At 37.0% G+C, this 25,857-nt stretch overlaps 6 protein-coding genes across 6 annotated transcripts; 3 read left to right on the forward strand and 3 right to left on the reverse strand.

The window, feature by feature from the left end:
• Positions 1-1,069: 1,069 nt before the first annotated feature.
• Positions 1,070-3,813, forward strand: LOC113667267 (heparan-sulfate 6-O-sulfotransferase 3-B). The gene has a single exon (XM_027183078.2). The coding sequence runs from the start codon at positions 1,070-1,072 to the stop codon at positions 2,138-2,140; it is 1,071 nt and encodes a 356-aa protein (XP_027038879.2). The 3' UTR covers positions 2,141-3,813.
• LOC113667263 (protein FAM98A) lies at positions 3,144-8,568 on the reverse strand. The gene is made up of 13 exons (XM_027183074.2): positions 8,408-8,568; positions 8,160-8,299; positions 6,751-6,807; positions 6,601-6,669; positions 6,441-6,517; positions 6,191-6,301; positions 5,827-5,907; positions 5,601-5,717; positions 5,344-5,443; positions 4,990-5,072; positions 4,794-4,896; positions 4,493-4,540; positions 3,144-4,006 (listed from the first exon to the last, which is right to left on the reverse strand). Exons 1-13 carry the CDS (start codon positions 8,443-8,445, stop codon positions 3,867-3,869), a joined length of 1,164 nt encoding a protein of 387 aa, XP_027038875.2. The 5' UTR covers positions 8,446-8,568; the 3' UTR covers positions 3,144-3,866.
• A 62-nt stretch (positions 8,569-8,630) lies between these two features.
• Positions 8,631-16,349, forward strand: LOC113667175 (26S proteasome non-ATPase regulatory subunit 8). The gene is made up of 9 exons (XM_027182964.2): positions 8,631-8,779; positions 12,126-12,198; positions 12,326-12,428; positions 13,118-13,211; positions 13,639-13,710; positions 13,952-13,978; positions 14,075-14,148; positions 14,517-14,628; positions 14,827-16,349. Exons 1-9 carry the CDS (start codon positions 8,663-8,665, stop codon positions 14,962-14,964), a joined length of 810 nt encoding a protein of 269 aa, XP_027038765.1. The 5' UTR covers positions 8,631-8,662; the 3' UTR covers positions 14,965-16,349.
• LOC113667173 (uncharacterized) lies at positions 14,995-20,680 on the reverse strand. Its single transcript, XM_027182963.2, has 11 exons — positions 20,348-20,680; positions 19,913-20,106; positions 19,291-19,493; positions 19,085-19,142; positions 18,695-18,987; positions 18,030-18,188; positions 17,556-17,694; positions 17,296-17,443; positions 16,674-17,005; positions 15,883-16,008; positions 14,995-15,530 (listed from the first exon to the last, which is right to left on the reverse strand). Exons 1-11 carry the CDS (start codon positions 20,554-20,556, stop codon positions 15,469-15,471), a joined length of 1,923 nt encoding a protein of 640 aa, XP_027038764.2. The 5' UTR covers positions 20,557-20,680; the 3' UTR covers positions 14,995-15,468.
• A 219-nt stretch (positions 20,681-20,899) lies between these two features.
• LOC113667244 (uncharacterized) lies at positions 20,900-22,093 on the reverse strand. The gene has a single exon (XM_027183054.2). The coding sequence runs from the start codon at positions 21,967-21,969 to the stop codon at positions 21,352-21,354; it is 618 nt and encodes a 205-aa protein (XP_027038855.2). The 5' UTR covers positions 21,970-22,093; the 3' UTR covers positions 20,900-21,351.
• Positions 22,094-23,106: 1,013 nt separating this feature from the next.
• On the forward strand, positions 23,107-24,901 carry LOC113667272 (uncharacterized). The gene has a single exon (XM_027183086.2). It carries the CDS (start codon positions 23,432-23,434, stop codon positions 24,197-24,199), a length of 768 nt encoding a protein of 255 aa, XP_027038887.2. The 5' UTR covers positions 23,107-23,431; the 3' UTR covers positions 24,200-24,901.
• Positions 24,902-25,857: the final 956 nt, after the last annotated feature.

A 25,857-nucleotide genomic window follows, 5' to 3' on the forward strand; every position in this document is an offset into this window, starting at 1 on the left:
AAATTTTCAAAATTTTCACAACTTTACCTATTCCTGCTCGTAGGTCCAGCCAAACCCATATGGTCATTGGCCCCCGGAATAGCCGCTCACTATAGCTTATAAATGTAGGCGTTTAATCGTAACTTGTAAAACTCCCTGAAGAAGTTTATGACAGTCAGACGAAACGCGTCAAAGAATAAAGAAGTTTTACAATTGCTGTTCGCACAGCGCTGCTCACTAGTCTAGTTTTAAATTTAAAAAAAAAAAATTTTTTTTTAATTGTTTGAAAAGCTATTCCTGTCAGCGGTGAAATACAGGAATGGCTCCGGTCTCTGGTCGTCCGCCTGAACTGGCTAAATGAGTTTAGTCAGCAGATGACTTTTTCATCGCCGGAATATCGCTGAACGACTTCGATGAACAGGAAAGGCAGCCTTCCCTTCGCAAGGTAGGTAACCATTTCTTGTTTGACACATCGGTATTTTCACTCGCATTGACATTTCATTGTTCCGCTTTGATACAGGCGGTTAACAATACTCACGAGTAAGGAGTTAAAATATAACTTATTAACTTTTACTATTTTTATCATCCAATCACAGGTCGGAGCCATTCCTGTATTTATTCGCTTGTGATAAATGCGTATCGAGTCCTCGCAGAAAAAAAAAGCTCTGGTCTCTAGACGAGGAAAACTGACACCATAATAAGGTGTTGTGCTTAGGGTTGTGTAACAAGAATAATAATTGAAGTTATCATCAACAGGCTCACCCTTGAAACCTGGCAGCATGATATCTAATAGATGCACAGCGCCCTTCCTCCATAAATTGTTAGTGTCATTAATATATATTTTTACCGAGTAGCAGGAAAAAATTGAGTTAAAGCGAATAAAAGTAGACGAGCCTCGAATTCGCATTAATCAATTTATCAGTTGTGGCAAGTTTGCAGAATATTATACCCACCACCTCCCGCTGAGTCACATTTTATTTGCACTATCGGGGAGGCCCAGTCCGGTGTCAATTTCTTGTTTATCGTTCTCAGGTGGTTTTATCGTTGTGTTTTACATTTGGTCTTCCTTCATGCGACCGAATATGTGGCTATGGGCTTTCATGGAAAGTTGAAGTTTTGTTTTAGTTTAGTCGCCGTCGCCTCGACTGCTGCTGGAATTTTTTTCATTTATGTGTGCTCGCGAATCAGTTGTCAAAATGCGAGCAAAGGAAGCAGCATGGCGGAATATAGAGCTGGAAGGGTTAATTATTTTGAAGGAAACATCGGAAAAGAGTTTCAATTCGATCTCGAAGGAAATGATATAATTGTGTTCTTGCACATGCAGAAAACCGGCGGAACGAAATTTGGTAAACATCTGGTGAAAAACTTAGACATAAAACATCCATGTGACTGCGTACGTAGGAGGAAGAGGTGTGATTGTAGGCGACCCAACTCAAATGAGATATGGTTGTTTTCACGTTACTCTATGGGATGGCCATGTGGACTGCACGCCGATTGGACTGAATTGAAAGTTTGTGTTCCAGGGCTTATAAACAAATCGGAAGGTGGCAAAAGATCTAGGAAATTCCTTTATATAACGATCTTACGCGAACCTGTATCAAGGGTGTTGAGCGAGTTAAAGTGTTACCAGAAAGGTACAACATGGAAAATGTCTTTGCACAAGTGTAACGGCAGAGTCCCAACTAAAGAAGAACTTCCACCATGTTATACTGGAGAAAACTGGGAAGATGTCACGCTGCAAGAATTTTTGAACTGTTCATCGAATCTGGCCTTCAATCGGCAAACGCGGATGTTGGCTGATTTGGAACTTGTTGGTTGTTACAACAGAAGCGCGATGTCACGCGTTCCGAGAGAGGAGATTTTGTTAGAAAGCGCTAAGAGAAATCTTGCGAGTATGGCGTATTTTGCTCTGGTGGAGTACCAGCTTGAAAGTCAATATCTATTCGAGAGAACCTTTGGAATGAAATTTCGACAACAATTTGTGCAAATGAGTAAGGAAGAAACTCGAGCGGCTGAGGTAGTTCCTAGTTCTAAGGATCTTGCGCGTATTCAAGAACTTAACAAACTAGACAGCAAGTTGTATTCCTTCGCCAAAGAACTGTTCTTTGAAAGACTGAAATATTTTAAAGAACGGGACAAGGAAGGCATATCTCAGGTGTGATCTTCTTTGTGAAGCCTCCATACGCCATCACTTTCTTTCCGCACATTTATTCATTGTTATAATTTTTTACGCAATCCGACACCTGAACGAAATTAGGTTCCATATGAAACCCGTGAATTTTTTATCATTTATTCAGACAAGATTATATTGCGATTTCAACTTTGTTCCCTCTAAATTATGTAAAAGCTTAAAAGTGCCACTATTTTGCTTTTGGAATAGAAATTTTTTTATAGTAAATGTTGGTAAAGAGGGAGGTTAATCAGGTGATTTTGCACATCACGTATTTGCGTCGACCTTATTCGAAATGGCCCTATTCCTAGTGGAGTGTTCTTAAATTTAAAATCCTTGGCTCGAACTGGCCAGGGTGAAAATAGAAGGTTACCAAAAAAAATGTAATAAATGAATCTTTGGTGGTCTCTCAGATATCCAATACAGTCAGGCATTTTAAGGTTCTTTGTTCCTTTCGCTTGGATTCTTAGGCCTGGTGCAGACCAATGGAACCAGTTATTTTAACTTGCCTGATAAACAAATTAAGAAATATAAACAAAACATGAAAGTGATCTAAGGTGCTGTTCCTTGAAAGTTGAACTGAAATTTAAACCGAAATTGGATGAAATCCAATACGGTCTCAACAAGTTTTTGCTTCTACACGAAGGCTTACTTTATTTTCATTTTAAAAGTCTCCTCTTGTAGTGTTATTTTGTTTTCAACATAATAATGGCATTCCTCCTCTGGGAAGGGAGTGTGTTGCATAAAGAGCTGAGCCTCAAGTAAAATGAAACATGGGAGGAAGTGTATTGCATAAAGAGCTGAGCCTCAAGTAAAATGAAACATTTGACAACACCATTAATTGCAGGAAAAATTAATAAAATTTAAAGAAAATTTTTTTGGGGTTAACCCTTCACCCTCTAAAATCAACATTTACATTCTTTAGAGTCTTCTCTGTACATTTCCTTTGTTACTGATAGGGAAAATTGTTTTAACAATCAGCGCTTCTGAGATTGGTGATCATTTCCCTTATTACTGTGATAAGAAATTGGATGCTAGTCACTCTTTAAGTTTAAAGGATTATAAGTATTTTTTAAAGAATTTTGAGAAATTTTTCATTTCAAGGACAATGGCTTGTAAATTTATTTTTTCCTTAAGCCATCTTTAAAATGAATGATATATTATCATCATAAAGTTATTTTATTTAACATTTATCAATATATTATATATATTTATGCCAAAGAAACTCAAACTCAGAATTATTAAATAGCCCAGCACGACTTGTGTTTTGGCAATTTGTCATTTTGGCCTGGACAGTGCCTGGGCATTTGACATATTAAACTTAACATGTCTTTAACAAATGTATTTTTCAAAGGGTCATAACATTGTAATCGGAACCTTATTAATTGCAATGTAATCCTAAAATAACTAAGGCCTTTGCCTTTATTCTCGTGTAAAGAGTCTCACTATCATGCACAAACAGTAAGGTTCTTTCAGTCATAGTTCACAAAAAATTAACAGGACAGTCAGTAAGAATTCCTAGAAAGAAGGCTTATAGTTATTACTGTAATGTTAGACATAATCATGCTCTAATGATTTTGTTGTAAGTTTTTATTACATTCTACTCAGTTTGTGCAATATATATTTTTTATAAATATCACTGAATAACATTGTATTTATATTAACTTGTCAGTGTCTGAGTGTTTCTATAAGGCAGCAGTGGTAGAATGGTAAAGTATCAGCTATAATAAACCCTTCTCTGATTGTCATCACCTACAAAAAAATGTCCTCTGTTACCACCTTTCTCTCCCCTGCCTCCACTCCAGCCACCCCCCTGACCTCCTTGTGCACCTCTATGTGCACCTCTATATGACCAGCCTGAAAATGTGAAAATAACGGTACAGTTATGTGTTATGGGAGATACCAGTGTAGTAAATGCAAAGATATGTAGGGTAAGTGGCAAATGCAGATGTAGAACTAAGAAAAAAAATAATTCTAGCTTGTTTGCTCCCCCAACTGAAGTGTATCTACATCCATGGATTCTAACCACTGAATTTAGAGCAATCACCACCAAGGCTTAATCATAACTGGATCAAAAGTAAAGCAGAAAGCAGCATTTGTTTCATATTGACCACATGTCCATTTTTCAAGTTATTTGGATCTGCAAGGTAGCTGCTTTGGCTAATTCTTTCCACTGATGACCATGTTCTTCTTTTAATTAATTTCATGTTAGTACCAAGATAATTACTTGACTTCTTGACTTTGAATTAAAATTGTAAAAAAAAAAATTGTCTAATGAACACTTCTGAGATGCTAAGATTGACAGCTTGATTAAGTAAAATCAGTTGAGGTTCAGTAACTCACCCCCTTGAACTTTGTCTCCTCTTCCTCCTCGTCCACCTCCATAGCCATCTACAGTCAACAAAACAGCAATTACTTCACACTTAGTGTTATTACAGTGATAAAATTTCCTTGGGCAACATGCTTCCATACATAAATAGTAACATAATTATGCTCTAAGGCTAAAAGGCTTAGTGTATTTCATGGTTCCACCAATTAAACTGCACTCAAGAAACTCTTCACAGGTAAGGAAGGGGGGAGATATCTCTTAAACTAGCCAGGTTTAATCAAAGAGAATAATAATTTAAGGATAGCAATATTTTACTTGAACGTCTTTGGTCCTTTGGAGCTGGCTCTGTTCTCTTCTTGAAAGATGGCATCTCCACTGGTGATCCAACATGTGATGGCCTCCCACCACGATCAGGGACCTGAGAGGGTGGAAAGTTTGAAATATTGACAGAGATACCCTCATTTCTCTGAGCTATATTTGATTTTGATTTTCATATTAGTTAGTAACATACTTTGCCCATCATGATCTTGTTTATTTCACATTGTGTTTTGTCTCTTATGTCACCACTGCTTGTTTTTGTCAACCTAAGCAAATCTGCAATAAAAAAATAAAGCATAGAATAAAAAGGTGTGAATGGTCATGTGAAATCTGGCAATTAATCCTTCAGGTACAGAGACTGAAAATAAAAGGAATTCCAGCATTTCAAACTAACACATACCAGATCATTGATACTATGAAATTTGTTTTATTGCCATTTCACTGAACATTTATAATAATAAAAGAATGAGTATCTTAATATTATGGTAATTATACAATTGATGTTAAGTAATATCTAATAAAATCAGAGAAGTGTAACTTTGCTTGCCTGATCTTGCAGCAATTATATCTGGAATGGTTACTGGGGCCGTAGCTGATAGAGATTTTCTTAATGGATGAAAAACTGCAGACATTTCATGTTTTTTAGCCTGGAAATGTACAAGTTAGAGTAACTTTTACTCTCACACTAACAATGTGATGTGCATACTTTTATTCAATCAACATAACTGAAGATGACTGACAGATTCATACAAAGTTGACCAAGTTCATTGTAATGAGAAAATTCATATAAAGGGAAGTGCAAACCTTTGCCCTGTCAGACCAACCAAAGGATTGGACTGTGACATCTAATCTCTTCAACAACATTGAACGGCGCAGCGTGTACTCCTGATTCAGCTGTGAGTTGATTTCTTCTACTTTGCTCTGAAGGAAGAAGTAAGTCACAAGTTTAACATTAGACTGTGAGATATCCTGACAAGAAATCATATGAGTATGTTGTAAAAGGAAAGGAATGGAAACATTTATTGCATACCCACTGCTTGACTCCCAGGGTCTCATTTAATAAAGGCTGCCCAAGATGATCTTTAGGAGCTTTACTTAATAGTTCACGCACCTGCATGCACAGAGAAATAATTTGTTAAAAGTAAACAAATAAAATAATTATATAAATTATACTAAACCTTGTTGTTAACTCAATACAACTGTATGTGGTGTATATAAAGCAAAAAAAAGGACATAAAATTTGCCAATATAAAATAATAAAAGTTTTGGCATGGTAATGATATCACATGATTATAATAATAAAAATAATAACTGTTACAATAATAATAAAAAATATGAGGGTCATTGATACTGATGAGTTTATTGTGAATAGTTGGCAGTTTTGTTTCACTAACCTTGGTCTCGATCTGAGTAAACAAATCAAACACAGTTGATTCTTTACATGGTTGTGGCAAATCTAAAGCATGTAAGATGGCCTTTAGCTGATCCAAGGCTGGACTTGCTGCCTGTCAATAGAAATGATTAAAATCAAGCTGTTTTATTACAGCAGTAAACATTATGTTTTGGCCTAAAGAATGAAAAAAACAAATGTCAATTATACACACATTTTTTTAAAATACTATAATCATTATAAATGAGAGTTACTTGATTATCAATCTCCATTTTTTCTTCTTCTTCACCTCCAATCATTTTCAGTGCTTGAAGTTCTGAGGTCAGATAGTCTGAAAGAGAGTCAGAGGGAGAGTTTAAAGTCACTATAGGAATATTCCACTCTCACTCAATAACTTTTTTTAGCTGAAGTTACCCAAAAGAAGCAGCCTGTTTGCTTGAGAGGCAAGCCCATTGACTCCTAAAAGCTGGGAATGGGGACAACCTGTAATAAATAAGGGGACACACTGAAAGTTAGGGAAGTGTGCAAGATGTGGATAACATACTCTATAATCAATCACAATACCTAGCTCATTTAACAGTCCACTCATTTCCATGCGAAATGTTTCTTCATCCTCTTTCTCTGTTTCAAACCAAAGAAAAGTAACTGGTTCAATATTGAATGTCAATTGCCAAAAGGTCTGGATAGAAGCAAATATGTAATGAATTTAAGAAAATGAATGACACTTTTTAAATTTGAAAACCTGTTTCGTCAGTTCTTCTGTCATCTTCAGTTCTAATAGAAAAGAAGGCCAATATGTAAGGTAATTTAAAATAAAGGTTGGTAGTAGTGTACTTCTAACTTTTGTACCAATAGTACTAACTTTTATTTTAAATCACCTTACATTAGCCCTTTTTCTGCTGTCACACCAAAAAGTTGGTTTTTTCATTGTTTAAAATAGGCAATATGTTTCGTGTGAAAGACCCTATCCCTTGTGGGCTCTGTACGAGTGTAGTTTTATGCGCGGGCTGTAATGCCTACTCAGGGCGTGAAATTAATTTTTTTTTCTGATAGCCACTTGGCTCCTTAATTCTTAAAAGTGGTAGCCAAGTGGAAAAAAGTTGGTTGCCATTTTTGAAGACAAACAAAACCTTTTTTTAAGCTGTCAGCGTTCTAGACAGACCCTCCAAAATTAAGGGAAAAGATCTTTAATGTGCCACAAAGTGGACACTAGGATGGACAATATACAACTTTAAAGCTCACCTAAATCCAAGATGGCATCTAGTTATCGACCGAGATGCATGTGTTGCGTTTTGGAAACAAACTTAATGAGGAAGTTTGCCGCGGATTTATCTTTGCAAATCTTTTTAATTCACTATATCTCTTGGTAAGGTTATGATGAAACATTCTAGTCGCCAATTTGGCGACTAATTTCCAGGATTTGGTCGCCAAAGTGAAAAATTTAGTCGCATTGGCGCCTATATTAGGCGCAATTTCATGCCCTGCTACTATGTTGGCAAAACCTCTCGGCATTCATCCACATGTGTACGTGAGCACTTGGTCAGTGATAGGACCTCTCACATTTTCAGACATCTACATAATTCTCCACAATGTTGCACTCTTTGTTCTGATGAGTGATTTAACATCTTGGATCACACTTCCACAACTTTTCAACTTAAAATCAAAGAAGCTACCCACATTCAATAGGAGAAACCTGCACTTAATCACCAACTTTATCATGTTAATTAAACACCTTCCTAGTAAATGCATGCATTGTTCTGTTTCTATTGTTTGTTTAGTCCAATCAGCATTTTGTTACACACTATAAATTCAACTTTGTACTATGTATTATTCAGAACTGAAGATGACAAAAGAGCTGTTGAAACATGTTTTCAAATTTAAAAAGTGTCGTTCATTTTCTGAACGTCAATTATATTGAAATATTAACTGGAAATTAGATAACATCAGCTCTGCTTTGTTGTTATTAATAGTACCTGAAACATGTTCCTGTATTGTACACAGACAGTTCAGTTGTTCAGTTAGCGAGACACATAAGGCCATGAAGTCAGCTGTGAGACACTCCCCTTGGGTGGCAGTAGTTAGAGCACCTTCTTCCAAAAGTTCACCAGTAAATCTTCACAACACAAATTTTAAAAAATTCAGTTTGTTACTCTTCGCTTATTTATAAATACAATTACGAAAATTGAAAGATAAATTATTGTAGGTATCGTTTGAAACTCACCCGAGGTCTTCTAGTGCATCCTGGATATCACTTTCCATTCTAGAGTATGGATAAATTAATTTCAAACTGATGGAAAGTTCTTCGACCCTCGTGGCAGAGAAATCCTGTACTGCTTAACGAAAATTACCAGGCGTTGCCTTGAAACTAGAATCTAGTCCTCTTCGGATTAAAATCCGTGGCGCATAAATTACAACAGTAACCGCTGAGCTTAATAACTGCTTTCCATGTGACTCGGCAAAAAGAAAAAAATCCAAGATGGCTTCCCAGACTGGTTTGAAAGAAGTTGTGTCTCTTTATCAAACTCTCATAAAGGAGTGGAATAGAAAACCCGTTGATCTTGAGAAAGTTGGAAAGCTTCTGTCTGGAATGAAGGTGAGTTACATCTTGTGGGTTTCACCGTACTTTCCAGCGGAAAAACATGAGACATGGTTGGAAATTCACATTATCTCGAAACCATGCTCCATATTTCTTGATGAAATGTCCTTTTAATATTCTTAATTAACCCTTAGCATGCTGACTTTGAGTTCAGGTTACAATCCCTTAAACTGACTTTATTTTTAGAAACGCACTCATACACGACAGTTGATCCTTTCAACAGCATTGAAAGCTTTACTTTTCATCAAATCCCAACAACCTATATATCAAATTAAAGCTTAAGAAATTTCCTTTCTGATTATACTATTATAATAAACTTTGAAGCTAAGTTGCTTTTAAAATTTAGCTATGAAATCATGTTTTTGACTAAAGTTATACATTAACAAATAACACATCATATTAATTTCTTCCAAAAATCATCTGTACAAGCCTAAAATGGCAACCAGAGTTAAGCCTTAGTCCACCAACTTGATAAAACAATTCCTATGACTGTGACAGCATTTTTTTTTATTTATTTATTTATTTATTTAATGGATTCGTACAAGTACAAGTACAGGTGCATAACAATAGGACATGAGTCCCCTACTTGGTTAATACACCCACACCCAGCCCCATAAAAAATATCCTGAAAAGAAATATCCCGAAAAAAGATCCCTTCCCTGATCCGACTAAACTACAATTCAAATAATCTAAATCACACAGAACATTCTAAAGTATACAAATAAACAACTTAACTTAACTTAACTTAACAAGCACAGACAGAAGAAGTATTTACATGGTGACACTAAGGAGAAGTTAATTTAAAAGAACGAAAATTGTCACCATCAAAAGCATTCAAAAGTCTAGTAAAATAAAATGATGTGAAAGAGCTTATAGTGTCTGATTCCTTGATATTTTTAGGTAAACTGTTCCACATCAAAGTTATTCTGTTGAAGTAAAAGTCTTGAAAGGAAGACGTAAGACAGGCATTTTTCTCAAAACAGTAGCAAGATTGCATATTTGTCAAGTTGACACATAATCAAATTAGGAATTTATATACAATGTTTGGTTTTGAATTAGTTCAAACAGTCAGCTCAGTTGTATGGGTCTATGGTCTAAATTTATCTTTTTCTGTGTTTCAAAACCTAACAAAACCCCCCCCCCCCCCCAAAAAAAAAAGATGAATAATGGTTGTGATCAGTTAATCAATTGGTTTCAGCCTCCACATTGTCATTATTGGCATCATGTCTTTGAATGTAGGCAGCAATATAGTCCTCAACAGTGTGGTACAACTGGAAGCAGTCTTGCATACAGAGTGCTACTTTACAGATACTGCACTGAAAGCTAGACCCTTTTCTGGCCTCTTCCTTTTATCTCCTGTCCTTTTTAAAATCTTCTTTTGGGCAGGAAAGCAAGCCACACATGCCCGGGTGATGTTGGACTTCTTCCCAGTCCCCAGTATTTCCTCTGGGAAGTGACCTCCAACTTGAAGGTGGGTTAAGCCTTCGGCTGACCTCCTTGGGTGGCCTCTTGGAGTGAGAGAATGGGAGATGCCAGAATTCCTAACAAGCTCCTTCACAAGCTCTCTTTGAAAGGTCCTTTGCAGCACTGGTGACCGGGTTCTTTGCTTGTTCAGGATGTAAGCATTCAGGATGCTGAAGGAAAACAGATGGAAGAACACTTTCTTCCACCATTTCATGGTGTGTCACCTGAAGCAAGAATAGGCCACCATCTGATCACACTTGTCAACTGCCCCCATGAACTTGTTGTAGTCATGTACAATCTGGGGTTTAGTGATTGGGCGCCCAGTTCCAGGGTGATTTTGGCCAACTTCTACATCTGCAATGGAATGAACTGATAACAGCATCTGGAATACTTTGCGGTCCTTAAATTTAACTGCTAGCAAAGTTCCATTGTTCTTGACAAACTTGTCACCTTTTTTTTTCACTTGTACCCTTTTAAATTCCTGGAGAATACCTTTCCTGTAGCAGGCTATTCCCAGGCTCCAGTGTTCTGCCTATAGAGCTCAGCAAATAAAGTAGGTGATGTGTAGTAGTTGTCAATATACAAACACCTAACCACATTCAAATAAGGTTGCATGAGCCTCATGACTAAGTTATATGTTTTACCTTTAACACTGGGTGGTTCTTGGTTTACACCAGTGTAAATTTCAAACCTACAACAATACCCATTACTTGAGTCACACAACTGGTATGACTTAACACCATACTTATCTGGCTTGTCTGGATTGTACACTTTAAAGTGCACTTTTCCTCTGAATGGAATCACTCCCTCATCTATGCGAATATTTTTGCTTGGCTTCCAGACATCTGAAAAATTCCCAGTGACAACACTGTATATAGTGCCAGGCTTGTGTACTGGATTATACCCTTCCTGTCCTAGAGGAACATAATTATCATTATCGCACAAGTGGAAAAAGGTTAAAATGTTCATAAATTTGTCTCTTGACATAATTTGAGGGAAAAAGGGAGTAGACAAAACCTCGTCGGTGGACCAGTAATCCTGGATATTCTCTTGAATCATTAGGCCCATTGCAATTATGATGGCAAGAAAAGCTTTCAGATGTCACACCATCCTCAGGCCAATTTCTAAACCTTGAGTACTGAGGTAAATGATCTCTTCGCTGTAAAGATGTGATTGTTTCTGTTGCATAGTTATTTGTTTGGATGCAATCTCATCGAATGGGTTTTCAGGGAATAGGAGATGAAAGTAGTCAGAGAATGATGGATTGTCAGGAAGCTCCACATTCAACCCTCAGTCGATCAGCTGTGAAGTCAAGCCTTTGCGAGATACGATCGCCAAGGACCCAGTTGTCTTCTTTGGTTTCTTCTTTGCTCTCCTCCTTGCCATCACTGTCTTCTTCTCTTCTGTCATCTTCTTCTTCGCTGCTTTCAGAATTATTGGTGTTTTCATCAAAATCGCTATCCTCTCCACCAACAACTTCATTGATAGTTCTTTCATCAACAAATGCAATATTGGCTGCCATCTTTGTTTATCAGTGTTACTGCTCAACAAAACATATTTCATGCGAATTAATTACTCGGATCTTTGAAACTCTGTCGGATGCTTAATTTATGTCCCTTGGGTAGGCCCATGACCATAAAACTACAGAAGTCTGACATATTCTGAACTTCTCTGTCAATAAAACGATGATGTTCGGAAACCCAGAATATTCTGGGACCCATCCACATGGGTTAAGTTTAGTTTTTTTCCAAGACCTGCCTTAACATTCTTAGCTGAGGGTAATGTGAAGGAATATTGATTCATTTGACAAATATTGCTTGCACCACAGTTACCATAACTTGATAAAATCAATGATGAAAATTAATTTTTTGACTTCTAGATGGCTTTGATCCAGTTTTCATTCTTACCAACTTCTTCAGGCAAGCCAACTTACCAGGAACTTCTTTTAGCAAGTAAGTTTCAAGACTGATTCCTTCAACAGTTCTGATTGTATGACTCTACCTTTTTCAACAAGGTTTTGTGTAATTTACACCCACATAGGAATGTTCATGTTTTTCTGTACAAAAATTTTGTCCATAGGAGATGCATTAGAAATTGGTGTTCAATGGAGCATTTTAAAAAAGGACATACCATCATTTGAAAGATACATGGCACAGTTGAAACCATATTACCTTGATTACAAGTAAGGGTATTGAATAAAAAATGTAGTTTCTGTGTTAGGTTATGGACAAGTAAGTATCCAAGTTTAATGCTTCATACATTTAGAAAAGAGACATGGTGGCCTTGAAGTGGGTTCACTGAACTCTGTATTTAAAAGGCCTGGTTCTACCCCCTCTTGCAATGATGTTGGGTTTTGTTCTTGAACAAGATGCTTAAATCTCACAGTGTATGCCTCAACCCATTCAGGAGCATTAATGTTGATGGGTATGGAAAAATTGCCAGGAAAACTTGTTGATTTGTAGTAGGGTCACCAAAAATGGAATAGCTCTCTTTATTCAAAAGAAGAGAAACTTCACTCCCTATCATTTACCTCATGAGAATAAGCTGCAGGGGCCAGTTATACATGTATCTATGGTGAATAATGCTATCCAATGGATAAATGGCTATCCAGCTGATAAGTGATAACAAAATATGCTGTGCTATCCACTGGATAGATATTTATCCAGAGAATAGTACTAGTATTATCCAACCTTTTAAAAAACTAGGGCCAGCACAGTAGGTTACGTGTCTGAACAGAAAGTAGTAATGTTTAAATATCTTTAAAATTTTTGGGAATAATCTACTTGATAATAGTTTAATCTTTGTTGTGTGAATTCCATAGTTGCCATTAAGTGTAGTAACTTAAGCATTGGACTTGTTTAAATTTCACAGGGGCACTTTGGAGGAATCAGTTTATATGTATCAGCTTCTTGGGCTCAATCTGTTGTCTCTTCTTGCACAGAATCGTCTTGCAGAGTTTCATACAGTGAGTAGTAATAAAAAAGGATGAAATGACATTATATGCTTTGTCTTTTCCACTTCAGAAGTTAAATACTTTCAAGAGGTTATTGATGCTAGAACCAAGTCTGAATATGCCAATTGGTCTGACAAAAGTTGCCGTTGTTCTAATAAAAACATTATCTATGATGAGATCAATAGCCAACTGGATGAACCTTTTTAATTCCCAAGATCTGATTGTTATTTCTCCTTTCTGGCTGCTAAACATCTCCTTGTAAATTAGTCATGATAATTTTTTGTTAGATTAAGATAACAAGTTTTACATGATAATTTTGAGTATTCTCATTATCTGTTTGCTGGATAATGTATGAATATTATGGGGAAAAGTAATTTGCTTATCATGTAAGGGAGTTAAGGGGTTAAGATGCTTATATTTTGATATTTTTGTCCTACAGGAACTGGAACTTTTACCTGCTAAAGAACTTCAGAGCAATGTGTACATTAGACATTCTGTCTCCCTAGAACAGGTAACGGTCATGTGATTATATATACTAAAACATATCCCTCAGTTGTACTTAACAACTACCTAAACTGCCACTTAAAATTCAAATATAAATTTTGTTGATACATATTCTATCATTTGAAAAATTGATTTTTATTGAACTTAAATATATGACTCTTCTGTTGTGTGAAATGGGTTTCGACCTTTTGATGCACAGTGTAGTAGTTAAATGTTATTGAAATGTGTTTTGCATTTTGTTTCAATAGTATCTTATGGAAGGAAACTATAACAAGGTATTTCTGTCACCACTAACTTATGTTATGGTATAGTGTTACTTATTTTTAGCTATTGTTACTTGTGTAGGTTATGATTTGTATTTATTTTTGTAGGTCTTCCTGGCAAGGGGAAATGTACCAGCAGACAACTATCATTTCTTCATGAATATTCTCCTGGATACTCTAAGGTAAGTGAGCTTTAATGACACAGTAAATGGGTGGCTATCAAAGCTTGGACAGATAGGGTCTTTTACCCACTGTTTATCATTTGTACTATCTGTTAGTGTCTGTCTGTCTGTCTATCTCACTGCTTGTCTCTCAGACTATCTGTCATTGATTATCTGTCCAACTATCTGGCTATAATTTTCTGTTTATACTTTCCCTTTCTGTCTATTTGGTTTGTCTGTTGGTCATTCAGTCAATCAGTCTGTGGAAAGCATATGTTTGTTTCTCTGTCCAATGTCCCTGTACATCTCATATGGGGAGAAGACATTCATGCAACTGATGTATCTACAGTTGTCTTTAAACTTATGGTATTTGAATTTACTTGTTTAAGAGATGAAATAGCAGCATGTGCAGAGAAAGCATATGAGCATATATCCTTCCCAGAGGCTACCAGGATACTTTACTTTGAGAGTGAAAAAGATATGGCAGCATTTGCTCAGAAGGTAACTATTATACTTAGCAATATATGTAGGGTTGTTACCTCTGCATTAATTTTGTTTAAAAAGATACTAATTAGGTACTGCATTTATTAAGAAGCACACACCAAAACAATATATTTTAAATTTGACCAGCACACGTATATTGTTTAAACTCATGTAGTATATTCAGAATGTTAAATGCTTGTGTACTCTTTCCTTTAGCGAGAGTGGACTCTAAAGGAAGATAAATACTACTATTTTGAACCAGACCCAGACAAAGAGATGAAACAAGAAATTCCTGCTTACAAAATGATTAAAAACATGCTGGAGTATGCCAAAGAACTTGAGAGAATAGTTTAAAAGAAGATGTACGAGGAAACAACTTAGAGATTGCTGAGCAATGTAGAATACACTTTTATTTCATTTGTAGTGTTTGTTATGCAAGTGAACAAATCAAATACAATTATTCAATACTAAAAGGCATAACTTAATTTAACTTTTAATTTTCTAACTTTGGAACTGGTTTTGTACTCAAGGTTGCAAATGTCTTTAGTACTAAGTTGACCAAATCAGCAGTTCCCAACCCTTTTAATATGCTTGCAGTAGGTGTTACAAAAAACACAACAATTGTCCATCAATAATTATACTTAAGGCAATCACATTGTAGAGTAATTTTGTGTCATTATTCTCCACTCTGAGCAAAACTCTTATCATTTCCTACAACAGTTATCATGTTATTGAAATGAATTCCAGCTTTATAGAAGATCAAACACAATATACCCCCTCTGCCAACTTGTTAAGAAATTTAAAATCCATAGCCTGTGGACCCTTTTTTTGCTAAATGAAAAAGCAAAAATGCCAAATCTAAAAATTTGTTGATGGCATTGCAATGCACACATTAACAACACGACCAATGCAGTATCCACCTGGAAGAGAGAGAAAAAATTGCAATGTGAAAAAAGAGTGATTTAGAGACTGAAAGTATGTCTTTAATAATACATTTTTTTCAGAGTACCCTCTTAAACTCTGGCAAACACTTTTACTAGAAAAATCAAATTATTGATTTCAAACACAAAATGTTGCTCAGCATGTACAGCTTGCATTTTTCATGATGTAGCCCTTAACAAACTTTGAATGAGAGGGGGTAGACATTTTAGCTTACACAAGGTCTCCCACATTCAGCAAATATTGATTGATTCTGTTAATCCAGTATTTCAATATTAATGTACTAAATTATTCTGAAAGACAAAAATCAATGTAATTGAGTATTTCTTTTACCTTGTTCATAAGCCTTTATGTGGAAGGAATTTGTTGCTCCTTGTATGTCACCATATATCTCATACACATTCTCAAAAAGGATCACAAGCCTTACTGCATCATCAATCACAAAGTTGATGCAGTCACCTAAACACAAAAGACATCATTATTTTTAAGTTTAGGACTGCAACATCTTAACACTGATTTTATGTTCCACAGTGCTGTCAAGTCTTGTGCATTGAGCTTGAGACTCAAGCAACTGAATTCAATCTTATTCATGCTTTCACACTAGAACTATTATATTTTTCTTGCATTTAAGGTTTTTTATATAAACTGTTGATTTTTTGATAGAAAACTGCTGTTTTGGTTAAGTAACTATGAAATTAATTCTCCTTTTAAATATAATTTACTTGTTCCCTTGGTATCGCTTAAAACATTTTTCACCAATGGAAATTCTCACTCAGAATTAAAGAATCACCTCTTAGCTACTTGATTTGTTCAAAATTTTCGGGGGGGGGGGGCATACCCCAATAACCCCCTTCCCCCAAAGCTGATGCCTGGAATGTCACAATTAAAGGCTAAGGTCCCATTTTTACTTCAAGTGGGTTAACTTACTTCTTCATATGAGTTGATTATTGAATGCTAACTAGTGGAGACACTGGTCACTGTTAATAGATATATTGACAGTATATCACTTTCAGAGAGAAAATCTTACATTTGATAATCATTATTTGTCACATTTACCTATATTGGTGAATCTGCAATCTGTACAAGTTTATACACTTCCAAGTTAATTCCTAAGCTATGGTTACCTTTTACACATTTTATGAAATCTATGGCCAGTTTTTCAATTGCTTTGGCAATATCAGTCTCACTGCAATCTTTAAATGCCTTCACTATGTCCAAAAGTGCTGTGCCAAACAACTGCAGTCCTTTGAAAATGTTTTTGTTTTGTAAGGCATCAAATGATTCCTTGAACGCTGCTACAGTTTGGTTTCCATCTTCAACACATTTTTCAAAATTAAAGCCTTCTTTGCCTAATCCTGCAGCAATCCCTCTGTAAACTTGAACCCACTCTTTGTCTTCTGTGCCATTGAATACAGTCAGGCTGGAGCTCACTGCATCAAAGAATCTCTTATTTACCCTGGGAGAAAATGATCAAAGTCAGTCAATACACCCTGTAGAATGTTCGATCTTGTTTATTTATTCCCATGAGGTAAACATACTTAGCAATGGCTGTATAAGGGGTGCTTCAATTGTGATATCATATCCACAAATGGGGCTTTTTCATTATTGTTATTAGCTAGAGTTGCAATTTGGAGTGCTGATTTTTTAGAAAGTTTGTGCTGATACTTGAGAAATAGGCAGTAACACCCACTTACTCAACAGTACCCATGCAGTGTTAGATGATTAATTTTAATAAAGAACACATACAGGTAGCGGTAGTCATATTTGCCATTGGGAAGATAAGATTTGAAAGTCAGAGATCCTTTAGGTAGTGGGTCTGCATTTGGATTCTGTCCTCCTCCAACATATAAGAAGTCCACATACATTTCATTGTCAGCACCAGATGGGTATACACCTGAAGAAATCAGTGCAAAGGCAATTGTCAGGGTAGATTTTAGCAAAAGACTTTTTTTTTATTACAGCTGGGTACCCAGATATATTTTAGGAGATAAAATAGCCTAACTGACCTATCCAATCCTTGTGTGTGGCCTCATCAACTGGTACAGACCATGAGACTTTAACTGGACTTCCAAATGCTGCTTGTGTTGTTGACAGGACTAGAGACCGATTCTGCTCAATTATCTCAACATCATCATTAGCACTTAACTGGAAAAGCGAAAATTAAGTATTATCAACAGAGTTGATAACATAAATTGGCCATTGTTAAGAGTTTAAAAGCTGACATTTCAATTGTCAGCCCTTCCCAATCACTCTGACAAAGGGCTAACACTTGAAAACTCAGTTCATAATACTAAATTACCCTGTTATACTCTCCCATTGATGCAACACCACAGTTTCTTTAGAAACTTAACCTCTCTGTTATTTTGAACACTTGATAGCAAATCCTCAGTGATGACCAGCTCATTTAATCTCACTAAGTAAAAATTTTATGAAAATCATATTACCCTTAAGGTCTGAGAGAACGATATAACTGAACTTACTGCATATGCTGCCCACCATCCTTTGTCATCATTTATGATGGTGGAATGACTAGTCAAGGCTGATACAGGACGCCTAATATATTGCCATGGGTTCCACTCCTTACCACGTTCAAGCTCCCACATGTGCCACAGGCCACCTTTGTTTCCCACAGTGAATATCTTCAAAATAAGACAGTCTTTATAGTTTTACAAACTTGATCAAAGTAAAATGTCATTTAGCAATTTCTCTAAATAACATGGTGTTTCAAAATGTGTTTATGTTTCAATATTGTTTTAAAATAAAGTTATAATAGTATACTTTATTTTATTTCTTTGACATAGTAATTGCCATTCCATCACTCCCTTAAGGAAATTATGAAAACTGTGCACTCTTTAGTCATCTCAAGATATTTAACCCTTTGACTCCAGAGTGACCAGCTTCTAATTTCTTACAATATCACCCCAAAATGACACACTGAGGTCATGAAAATAAAGGAAGTGATCAACAACTGAAGAAACTCTTGATTGTTAAGAAAATTCTCCTTGTTTAGCACCTTTGGAAATTTTGAGAGAGTTGTATAGAGAATATGGAGTTATGCATACTGATTTTAGGGTGTAAAGGGTTACAGTATTCTGGGGTTACAGTATTTTTCCAAACCACAGGGTAGTAAAAACTCCATGCTTACCTCAATTCCAAGATGTATATTAGCCCCAATACTCAAAGGATTATAAGAGGGGCCAGTCATTGGAATCTTGTCACCAATCTTGTACCACAAACTCCACGTGCACCAACCCCAAGGGTTTGGAACCTTATCACAGGTTGTTTGCCATATATGGTGAATGTAGCCATCATCACCATATAAAAACACATTGAGGACACCATTGAATGTACTGTGGCTCATTTGGTGCACCACTGGGGCATGCTGGGTCTCTGGGGCACCATATCCTGTTTCATCCCAGGAAACCCATTTTGTTGGACCTAAAGGTTTCAAAATGTTTTGAATTTTAAGGTATGATTCAGAGCTTGTTTGAGTATTGTATCCTACTATATTATCACAGAAATTGACTTTTTGTACCTGTTTGCCAAGTTCTATACATTTTGTTGTTTTCCATGATGGCAAATGCTTCCAGATACTGAAGAAATAAAGATGTATCATAATTTTCTACAAACAGTAAATGGTTCCTACCAAAACTAATAAATAAAAGACTTATCCAAGCATTATTGCATTTAACTTGCATTACTATGCACTCTGTTGAATAAACCCAGACTGACTTTCCATACCTTTGAGAAACCATTGTAAGCTATTGCCACATCAGATTTTAATGAAACAGATGATCCACCAATAAGAGCCCAGTCTGACCAATTACCATTGACTTGTTGTGACCAGTACAGATGGGAGGATTTTGTCACTGATCTTGAGAAGACAGTCAGCTTATTCTGATAGTTCACTACAGACAAAGTGTCTTTTCCTTTCAGAGTCACTCCTTGAAAGCAATATTTTTTTTATAGTTTAAAATCTGCAATTCTTAAAATTAGAGTTAAAACTACAAGATTTTTCACCAGACTTGAAGATTTAACTATGAGGGAGAGAGGGATCTTTGGTACATGTTGGGTTTCTACATGTCTATAGGGCAGTTGGGGTTGTGGGGTTTATACAACCCACCTCCTTGTCAAGTTAGGTAAGTAATTAGAAAAAAACAGTTCATATGCCAGTAAGCCTAAAGTAAGACCCCCCCCCCCCTTTCTTAACTGAAAAAATCTTGTTTACACCCCTGAGATTCTTCAAACTTCGTGCCTCAATCTTCCCTTTCATGAGAATTGCCTAAAGATTTGAGAGGCTCCCCCTTTACAACCATTTTGGGTTTTGACAATGAAGTTATATCAATGTTATAATGTTATATACCTGCTTCAAATGGAATTTTAGCACTGATTGAAAGCCACTTTCCAAACTCAAGAGCTGTGCCATCAGCCTCTTGTTTGAGGAAGTAAACTTGTCCATCATCACAAAGACAAAATACAAATGTCTGATTGTTGGAATCATGGATGGCAACTGGGTTTGAAATTATTGATTTCCCTTCAGGAGAGCCCATATCGTGCCTGAATTGGACAAAGGGTAAAATGAAAGACTGGACAAAATTAAAAAAAATTATGCACATTATCCTTCCTCTCCTCTTCCCCTTCTTCCCTCCCCCCCCCCCCCCGGAAACTTTAGCTTTTGTTTAAATATTTACATAGTCGCTGTGCCCATGATTGATTTCGCACGCTTTGGCAGGATATCGTTTGGAGTTTAAGGTACATATACACTGAGAATGTATCTTTACTTAATTAACAAACTCACCAATTTGACCACTGCTCCTTGGCATACTGCTGGTATCTCAATTTCCCTTGGTTTGCGTGGAAAGCGAAAACAACCTCCATTGGAGGTTGCTTGCTTTTTAGAACGGCTAGACGGTCTTCGATGCTCGCTGTTGGCGTCTTACGTTGATATGATGCACTTATGGAAACATTTATAACCATTAAAAGAAGAAGTAGCCAGCAAGAGGACATTGCAACTCTTCTATTTCTCCGTGACAAGGACCGCCAGAAAATGTGACTTGTGTTGATGAACGGAGACGATAAACCGGAAATAAATTGTTATCACGAGACTCGCTAGCCAACTTGTAGCCGTACCCTCCCCCGCAAGGTAAAGTGGAAGCAAGAGAACCTCGACTCCGTTTCACTTTGGCGGGGGGAGGGTACGGCTACACGTTCGCTGGAGACTTGGACGCGGCTAGTCATAGGTAACCCACTCAACCCTGATCCCTGAGGTGTACGTTCACTTGCAGCATACAAAATGCACCCAAATTTCGGTGATAACACTTTCATCAAATCATTTTACAATTCAAACGCCTTGCATCCAACAACTTTACTTTGATAAGCTTTCAAATCATGTCTGTTTCCATTAGATAATTTGTTACAAAATGTTCTGTAAGATCCTTGTGGACTAATCTCCCCGTAACACACCATGACAAACTAACAAATTATGTTGAATTTCCTCTTGGACTAGGAATCAAAATACAAGCATGTTAGCGAGTGTACATGACTTCATTTCTTTAATGATGATAAAATTGATAAAAATTGTAACGATAATATTAGTGATAATAATAATGATGATGATGAGAAAGATGTTATTGATAACAATTATCGCAGTATGTCTTCCAGTTCTATTCCACAGGTTCCTCTAGGTAAATGTTTTGCCTGGAAATTTACCAAAATTTCGTTAATTTATTTCATCCAAGAAAGCTTATTATACATCTTCAACTTCCCTACTTTCCTCGACTATTTAAAAAAGACGGCTAACGCTCAACAACGTTTTACGTCTTCAACAATCTTCCTCACATCTTTCCAGCTTAGATTCAGCAAGTCACTTGCGCTAATCAAACTTCTGCTAAAGTCCTCAATCTCTGTCCTGCACACCACACAGCGGTGCGATGACTTCTGAAGAAACGCAAGCTTCAACGACTGCCAAGCGCACCAACTGCACACAACCACGTGTTCGCAAGGCAAAGTTTGGATGCACGCTTCAGCTTCTAAACACACTGCACAGCGCTTTTCCACCCAACAACTCGCACTGTCCTTTGTGTAGATTTCCTCCTCACCACGAGGACTTCCTCCGTATAGCTCTAAAAAGCGATCAATGATCATTGGAATCTTTTCAACCTCTATGGAGTAAAGCTCTTTGAGAAGATGTCGTTGTTGTCTTATCCCACGATCTCTTTGTGCACGTTTAAATCCGCACCAAAATAAAACCAACGAGGAAAAACAAAGAATGTATACCGCAATCATAGAAATTATCGAAAGTCCACACAATTTGAAAATTAAGATACTGGAAATGTGGTTGAAACCTAAAAGACCTGAAAATGCTGAGAAAACTTTAACAAAACTCCAAAATCGAAAGAAGGACCCGGAAGGTGAATCCATATATTTTTTCCCTTGGCTCTTGTCAGGAATCCAAAAGATACGTGAATCGATTTCAAAACTTAAACTCCAATTTTCTTTTTATGGCAAGATCCTTTGACTATCCAGCTGTTAATATTAATAGGGAGATTTAGCTTTGCACGAGACCCGAGCCTGTTTTTCCACCAGTCAGCCATGAAAAGAAAATCTATACCACCTGTAGTCTGTGTCTTACCTTTGGTAGAATGAGAAGCACAGGTCGAACTAACTTCAAACGGAGGCTTCGCAATACAATTTTATTTCACTCCTTTTTTTTATTTGGGATGAGTAACGAGAATTACGTAGCATATCACAAGGTCTTCATTTTATTAGCGCCGCATGATAGATTTGAGACGAGTCGGGGAGAGGTTTGCCGGGAGTCTGGCACCAATAGTACCCATTAGTCAGTGCTAAACGTAGATCCTTTGCAGTCCTCTCGCTCGCCTGCGTTGTTAGCACGCTTGAAAGATTAACAATGAGGGTCTGTACTCAGACTAAGATTTACGTCAATTTTTCACAATCCCTGTAGATCGATTCGTGCGCAGTCGTGCGCGACTCTGTTTGTCCTTATTTTGGTCGAGAAGCATGAATGTTAATAAGAGTGATACAACGTGATAAATTGTACCGAGTTGTGTGTAATTGTAAACAAGTACGGCTTAGAGGTAAAAACGTGACTGGTGAGGAAGAGCCACTTCATGATGATGTCATATGTCATCCATGACTTCTAATGAGGTTATGCTGAGAAGCATTCATCAGATAAGGGACCATTCATTAATTATCGTCTGGGAAGGGCGAGGGGAAAGAATTGTGAGGGAGATCATATGGTTTTAAGGGAGAAAGGTAACGGAGGGAGGGAGGGTAAGTCGACGCCAACAGAGCATAAAGAGCGAATTGATTGTCAATTAACTCTCAGTAAAGGGAGATCATAATAATAGTATTTTATCATGACACAACAAAAATCCTCCACACCCCTCCCCCTTCCCAGATGATAAAACAATGACCGAACCTTTATCTGAGGAAACTAATGCTTCTCAGCATAATCTTCGTCCCTAAGAAGTTCTATTTTTGTTAACACTCACGTTTTGTGCCCTTAAATATAAAAGGTACTAAGTTATATTGTGCAACCTAAATTTATATTTCAAGGCAGACATTTTTCTGTTTACGGGTTTGTGAAATATGTTTGAAATGCGTTTCCAAACTCTGTCAACTGATTTCCTATCCTAAATGAAGCGTCTGTATTCGAAGTGTTTTATATTTCTGTGATACACAATACGCATTTATGCACCAGCCTGCATGGAAGACAGCTTAAAACAACTGGTTGACTTTGACCTTCGTAATTGAAGTTGCTCTTGCGTGGGCGAATGACGTCACATGATCATGAATTTTTTTTTTCTATAAATGCGGCAGCAGGAAGCCCGGCTTTTAGTACTATCTCAGGTCCGTTATCATGGCTGCCTCGTCTTATCAGCAAAGCTCAGTTACAGTGCAACTGGAAGGTGGTAAAACGTTCATCTGTAAGGACGTACTTCCACAACCCGGAGGTGTCATCTTGGATCTGGGCTGTGGTACTGGTGAGCTGTCTGCGTTCCTTGCTGAGCTTGTGGAGCCACATGGACATGTTATTGCTGTTGATCCTGACACCAATCGACTGAATTTGGCCAAGGAAACTCATCGTCATGTAAAGAACCTCTTCTTTGTGGAAGGGAACTCTAATGAGTTTCAAGGCATGGGATCTAAAAAGTATGACCTGATTTTCTCCAACTTTGTGTTTCATTGGATACCGGACAAGGGCAAGGCGTTCAGGAATATGTTTGACAGTTTGAAAGCCGGCGGGAAAATTGCCATACATTACATAGACGCCTTACTCCCCTTTATAACTACTTCATTTGAAGTGCTGAACCCGGAGACAGCGGAAAAATTCAACAAAATGTTTTGCTTCGATACCAGAGATAATATAGATTGCATGTGCCGCGCAGCAGGATTTGATGTCGTGAGCAGCTATTACGCCTATGATAAAACGGTCGTTTATCCCAGTGTGGAAAACCTTCTACAGTGGCTAGTAGGTACTTCACATGGAGTTTTCGATCTACAGCTTGTCACCCAAGAAAGAATTCAACAACTGTTCGAAAAGTTCGGAAACCCACCGTTCGACTTTACTGCCGATAGCAGGGTGAGTAGACTTCTAGCTGTGAAGCCGAAATCCCAAGCACAATGAACACAAGCAGCCCAAGCCCACGCAGTCAATCGTTTGCTAGAAAATGCTGTTCAAGCTGGCTTCTTAAGAACTCGATTTGGTTCTTTGTACAGTGGTCCGACTTGAGATGGAAATTATAATTTTCTAATTATCATATTACTTTAATTTTAATTGTACACTCCTGGAATGAAAATATGTCAGTTGATCTCCCTAATCGAGTCTTATTCTATTGTTGACCAAAATACACCACGCAAATTGTATTTGAGCGGCTCAATTTAACAAGTAGGTACATTCTAGGATAATTTTAAAAGTTACTACCATCTTAACTAACCAGCAATACAGGATTATATTCTAGTCGGAATACAATGAAGATTTAATTCTGCGTTGTGCTAATCCAGCCAGTTTTGTACGCAGCACATCAATTAGCTGAAAGAGCATGAAAATTTGTGCTGTGTTTACCAAATTAGAGAAGGGGGGGGGGGGGGAGGGAGGAGGTTGCCCATCGTTCTTTCTAATTTGTACATGAGCTTGAACACCCGCTTCTTCTTCTTCTCATATAGTGTGGACACGAGCTCATGTTGCAATTCGTGATTCTCGATCGTTTATTTTCATTAAAGCATATTATGTACCGCTGTTATGGAAATTTAATGTAACTGAGTTATAAGTCTTTGTTTTTTTCATTTTGATGACTGTCACATAATATTTCAATAAAAACAACATATCCTATATGTCTGCTCAATACGTGAAACACGAAAAGTCATCTTTTTTTGTTGATATTTAGTAAATAAACCCGTCCCGGAAGCAGGTATGTCGGCTGATGATGTCTGCGGCCGAGAGACTGCCCAAAAAATAGATATTTGTCCGAGATGCAAAGCTTCGAGGGCAAATGTGACACTCTTATGCTTCCCTTTTTTCCATTGGTTTTGTTTCCTTTCGGCGGAAATAATTGAAGGACAAATGTCAACATAGACAGTGCCTAGTGCTTGATAACTGTCCTTTGAGTGTGCACCACGTGATGTTGACGAGCCAATAAAATCATGCATAATTTTTTTGGCGGGTTATAAGTGGATGCCGTATTTCCTCGAATAAGTGCCCGGGCGCTTAGGATTTAGGGTTTAAGGTTTAACGAACGGGCGCTTATTAAAAATTTCGAGTAAAAGGAGGGGTGCTTATTGGTCCTTGCACTGGACGAAAAAATGGATTTACGTTGGTAGCAAATCTATAGCAAAACTGAAGTAAATACCACATTTGTACATATTTGCCTCAGTTTGCCAAAGAACAAAGATCGATTTTACACCACATTTGTTACCCGTAGCAAAGATGGTAAATGCCACATTTGTCAAAGATTTCCACTCTTGCACAAAAGTATTGTGCAGCTATGAATTTTCGTTTCATTTGCCCATGGGGCAAATGTGGATGTAAATGTGTTTATTTGATGCCTGTTTACATACGAGGCAAATTTATGAGCAGATCTCTTTTTTTGCGCCACGTTTGTTTCCGATGTAAAAACATGCAAACTTATGCACATGGAGAAAAGATATATTTAGGTGTCCTTAAACATGGATTAATCCTGTCTTAAACTCAGGTTTAATAAGTTTAAGTTGATGTTTAAGTCACTTATACCTAGATTTAAGTTGGACTTAAACCTGGCTTATACTATCTTAAGGCTAAAACTTAAT

Source organism: Pocillopora damicornis, chromosome 7 (genome assembly GCF_964200805.1).
Source record: "Pocillopora damicornis chromosome 7, jaPocDami1.2, whole genome shotgun sequence".
NCBI lineage: Eukaryota > Metazoa > Cnidaria > Anthozoa > Scleractinia > Pocilloporidae > Pocillopora > Pocillopora damicornis.

What these genes read in the sequence shown, in the direction of transcription:
- LOC113667263 (XM_027183074.2), bottom strand. Translation starts at nt 8,445, where the DNA reads ATGGAAAGTGATATCCAGGATGCACTAGAAGACCTCGG. An exon ending in AATACAGGAACATGTTTCAG is followed by an intron (nt 6,808 to 8,159) that starts GTACTATTAATA and finishes GGTTTGAAACAG; the next exon opens with AGAAAGAGGATGAAGAAACA. An exon ending in AAATGGAGATTGATAATCAA is followed by an intron (nt 6,302 to 6,440) that starts GTAACTCTCATT and finishes TTCTATTGACAG; the next exon opens with GCAGCAAGTCCAGCCTTGGA.
- LOC113667244 (XM_027183054.2), bottom strand. Translation starts at nt 21,969, where the DNA reads ATGGATTCACCTTCCGGGTCCTTCTTTCGATTTTGGAGTTTTGTTAAA.
- LOC113667173 (XM_027182963.2), bottom strand. Translation starts at nt 20,556, where the DNA reads ATGTCCTCTTGCTGGCTACTTCTTCTTTTAATGGTTATAAATGTTTCC. An exon ending in AAGGAGCAGTGGTCAAATTG is followed by an intron (nt 20,107 to 20,347) that starts GTGAGTTTGTTA and finishes TGTCCAATTCAG; the next exon opens with GCACGATATGGGCTCTCCTG. An exon ending in ATATACATCTTGGAATTGAG is followed by an intron (nt 18,189 to 18,694) that starts GTAAGCATGGAG and finishes CTTATTTTGAAG; the next exon opens with ATATTCACTGTGGGAAACAA.
- LOC113667175 (XM_027182964.2), top strand. Translation starts at nt 8,663, where the DNA reads ATGGCTTCCCAGACTGGTTTGAAAGAAGTTGTGTCTCTTTATCAAACT. An exon ending in AGCTTCTGTCTGGAATGAAG is followed by an intron (nt 8,780 to 12,125) that starts GTGAGTTACATC and finishes TTTGACTTCTAG; the next exon opens with ATGGCTTTGATCCAGTTTTC. An exon ending in TGGAAGGAAACTATAACAAG is followed by an intron (nt 13,979 to 14,074) that starts GTATTTCTGTCA and finishes TTATTTTTGTAG; the next exon opens with GTCTTCCTGGCAAGGGGAAA.
- LOC113667272 (XM_027183086.2), top strand. Translation starts at nt 23,432, where the DNA reads ATGGCTGCCTCGTCTTATCAGCAAAGCTCAGTTACAGTGCAACTGGAA.
- LOC113667267 (XM_027183078.2), top strand. Translation starts at nt 1,070, where the DNA reads ATGGGCTTTCATGGAAAGTTGAAGTTTTGTTTTAGTTTAGTCGCCGTC.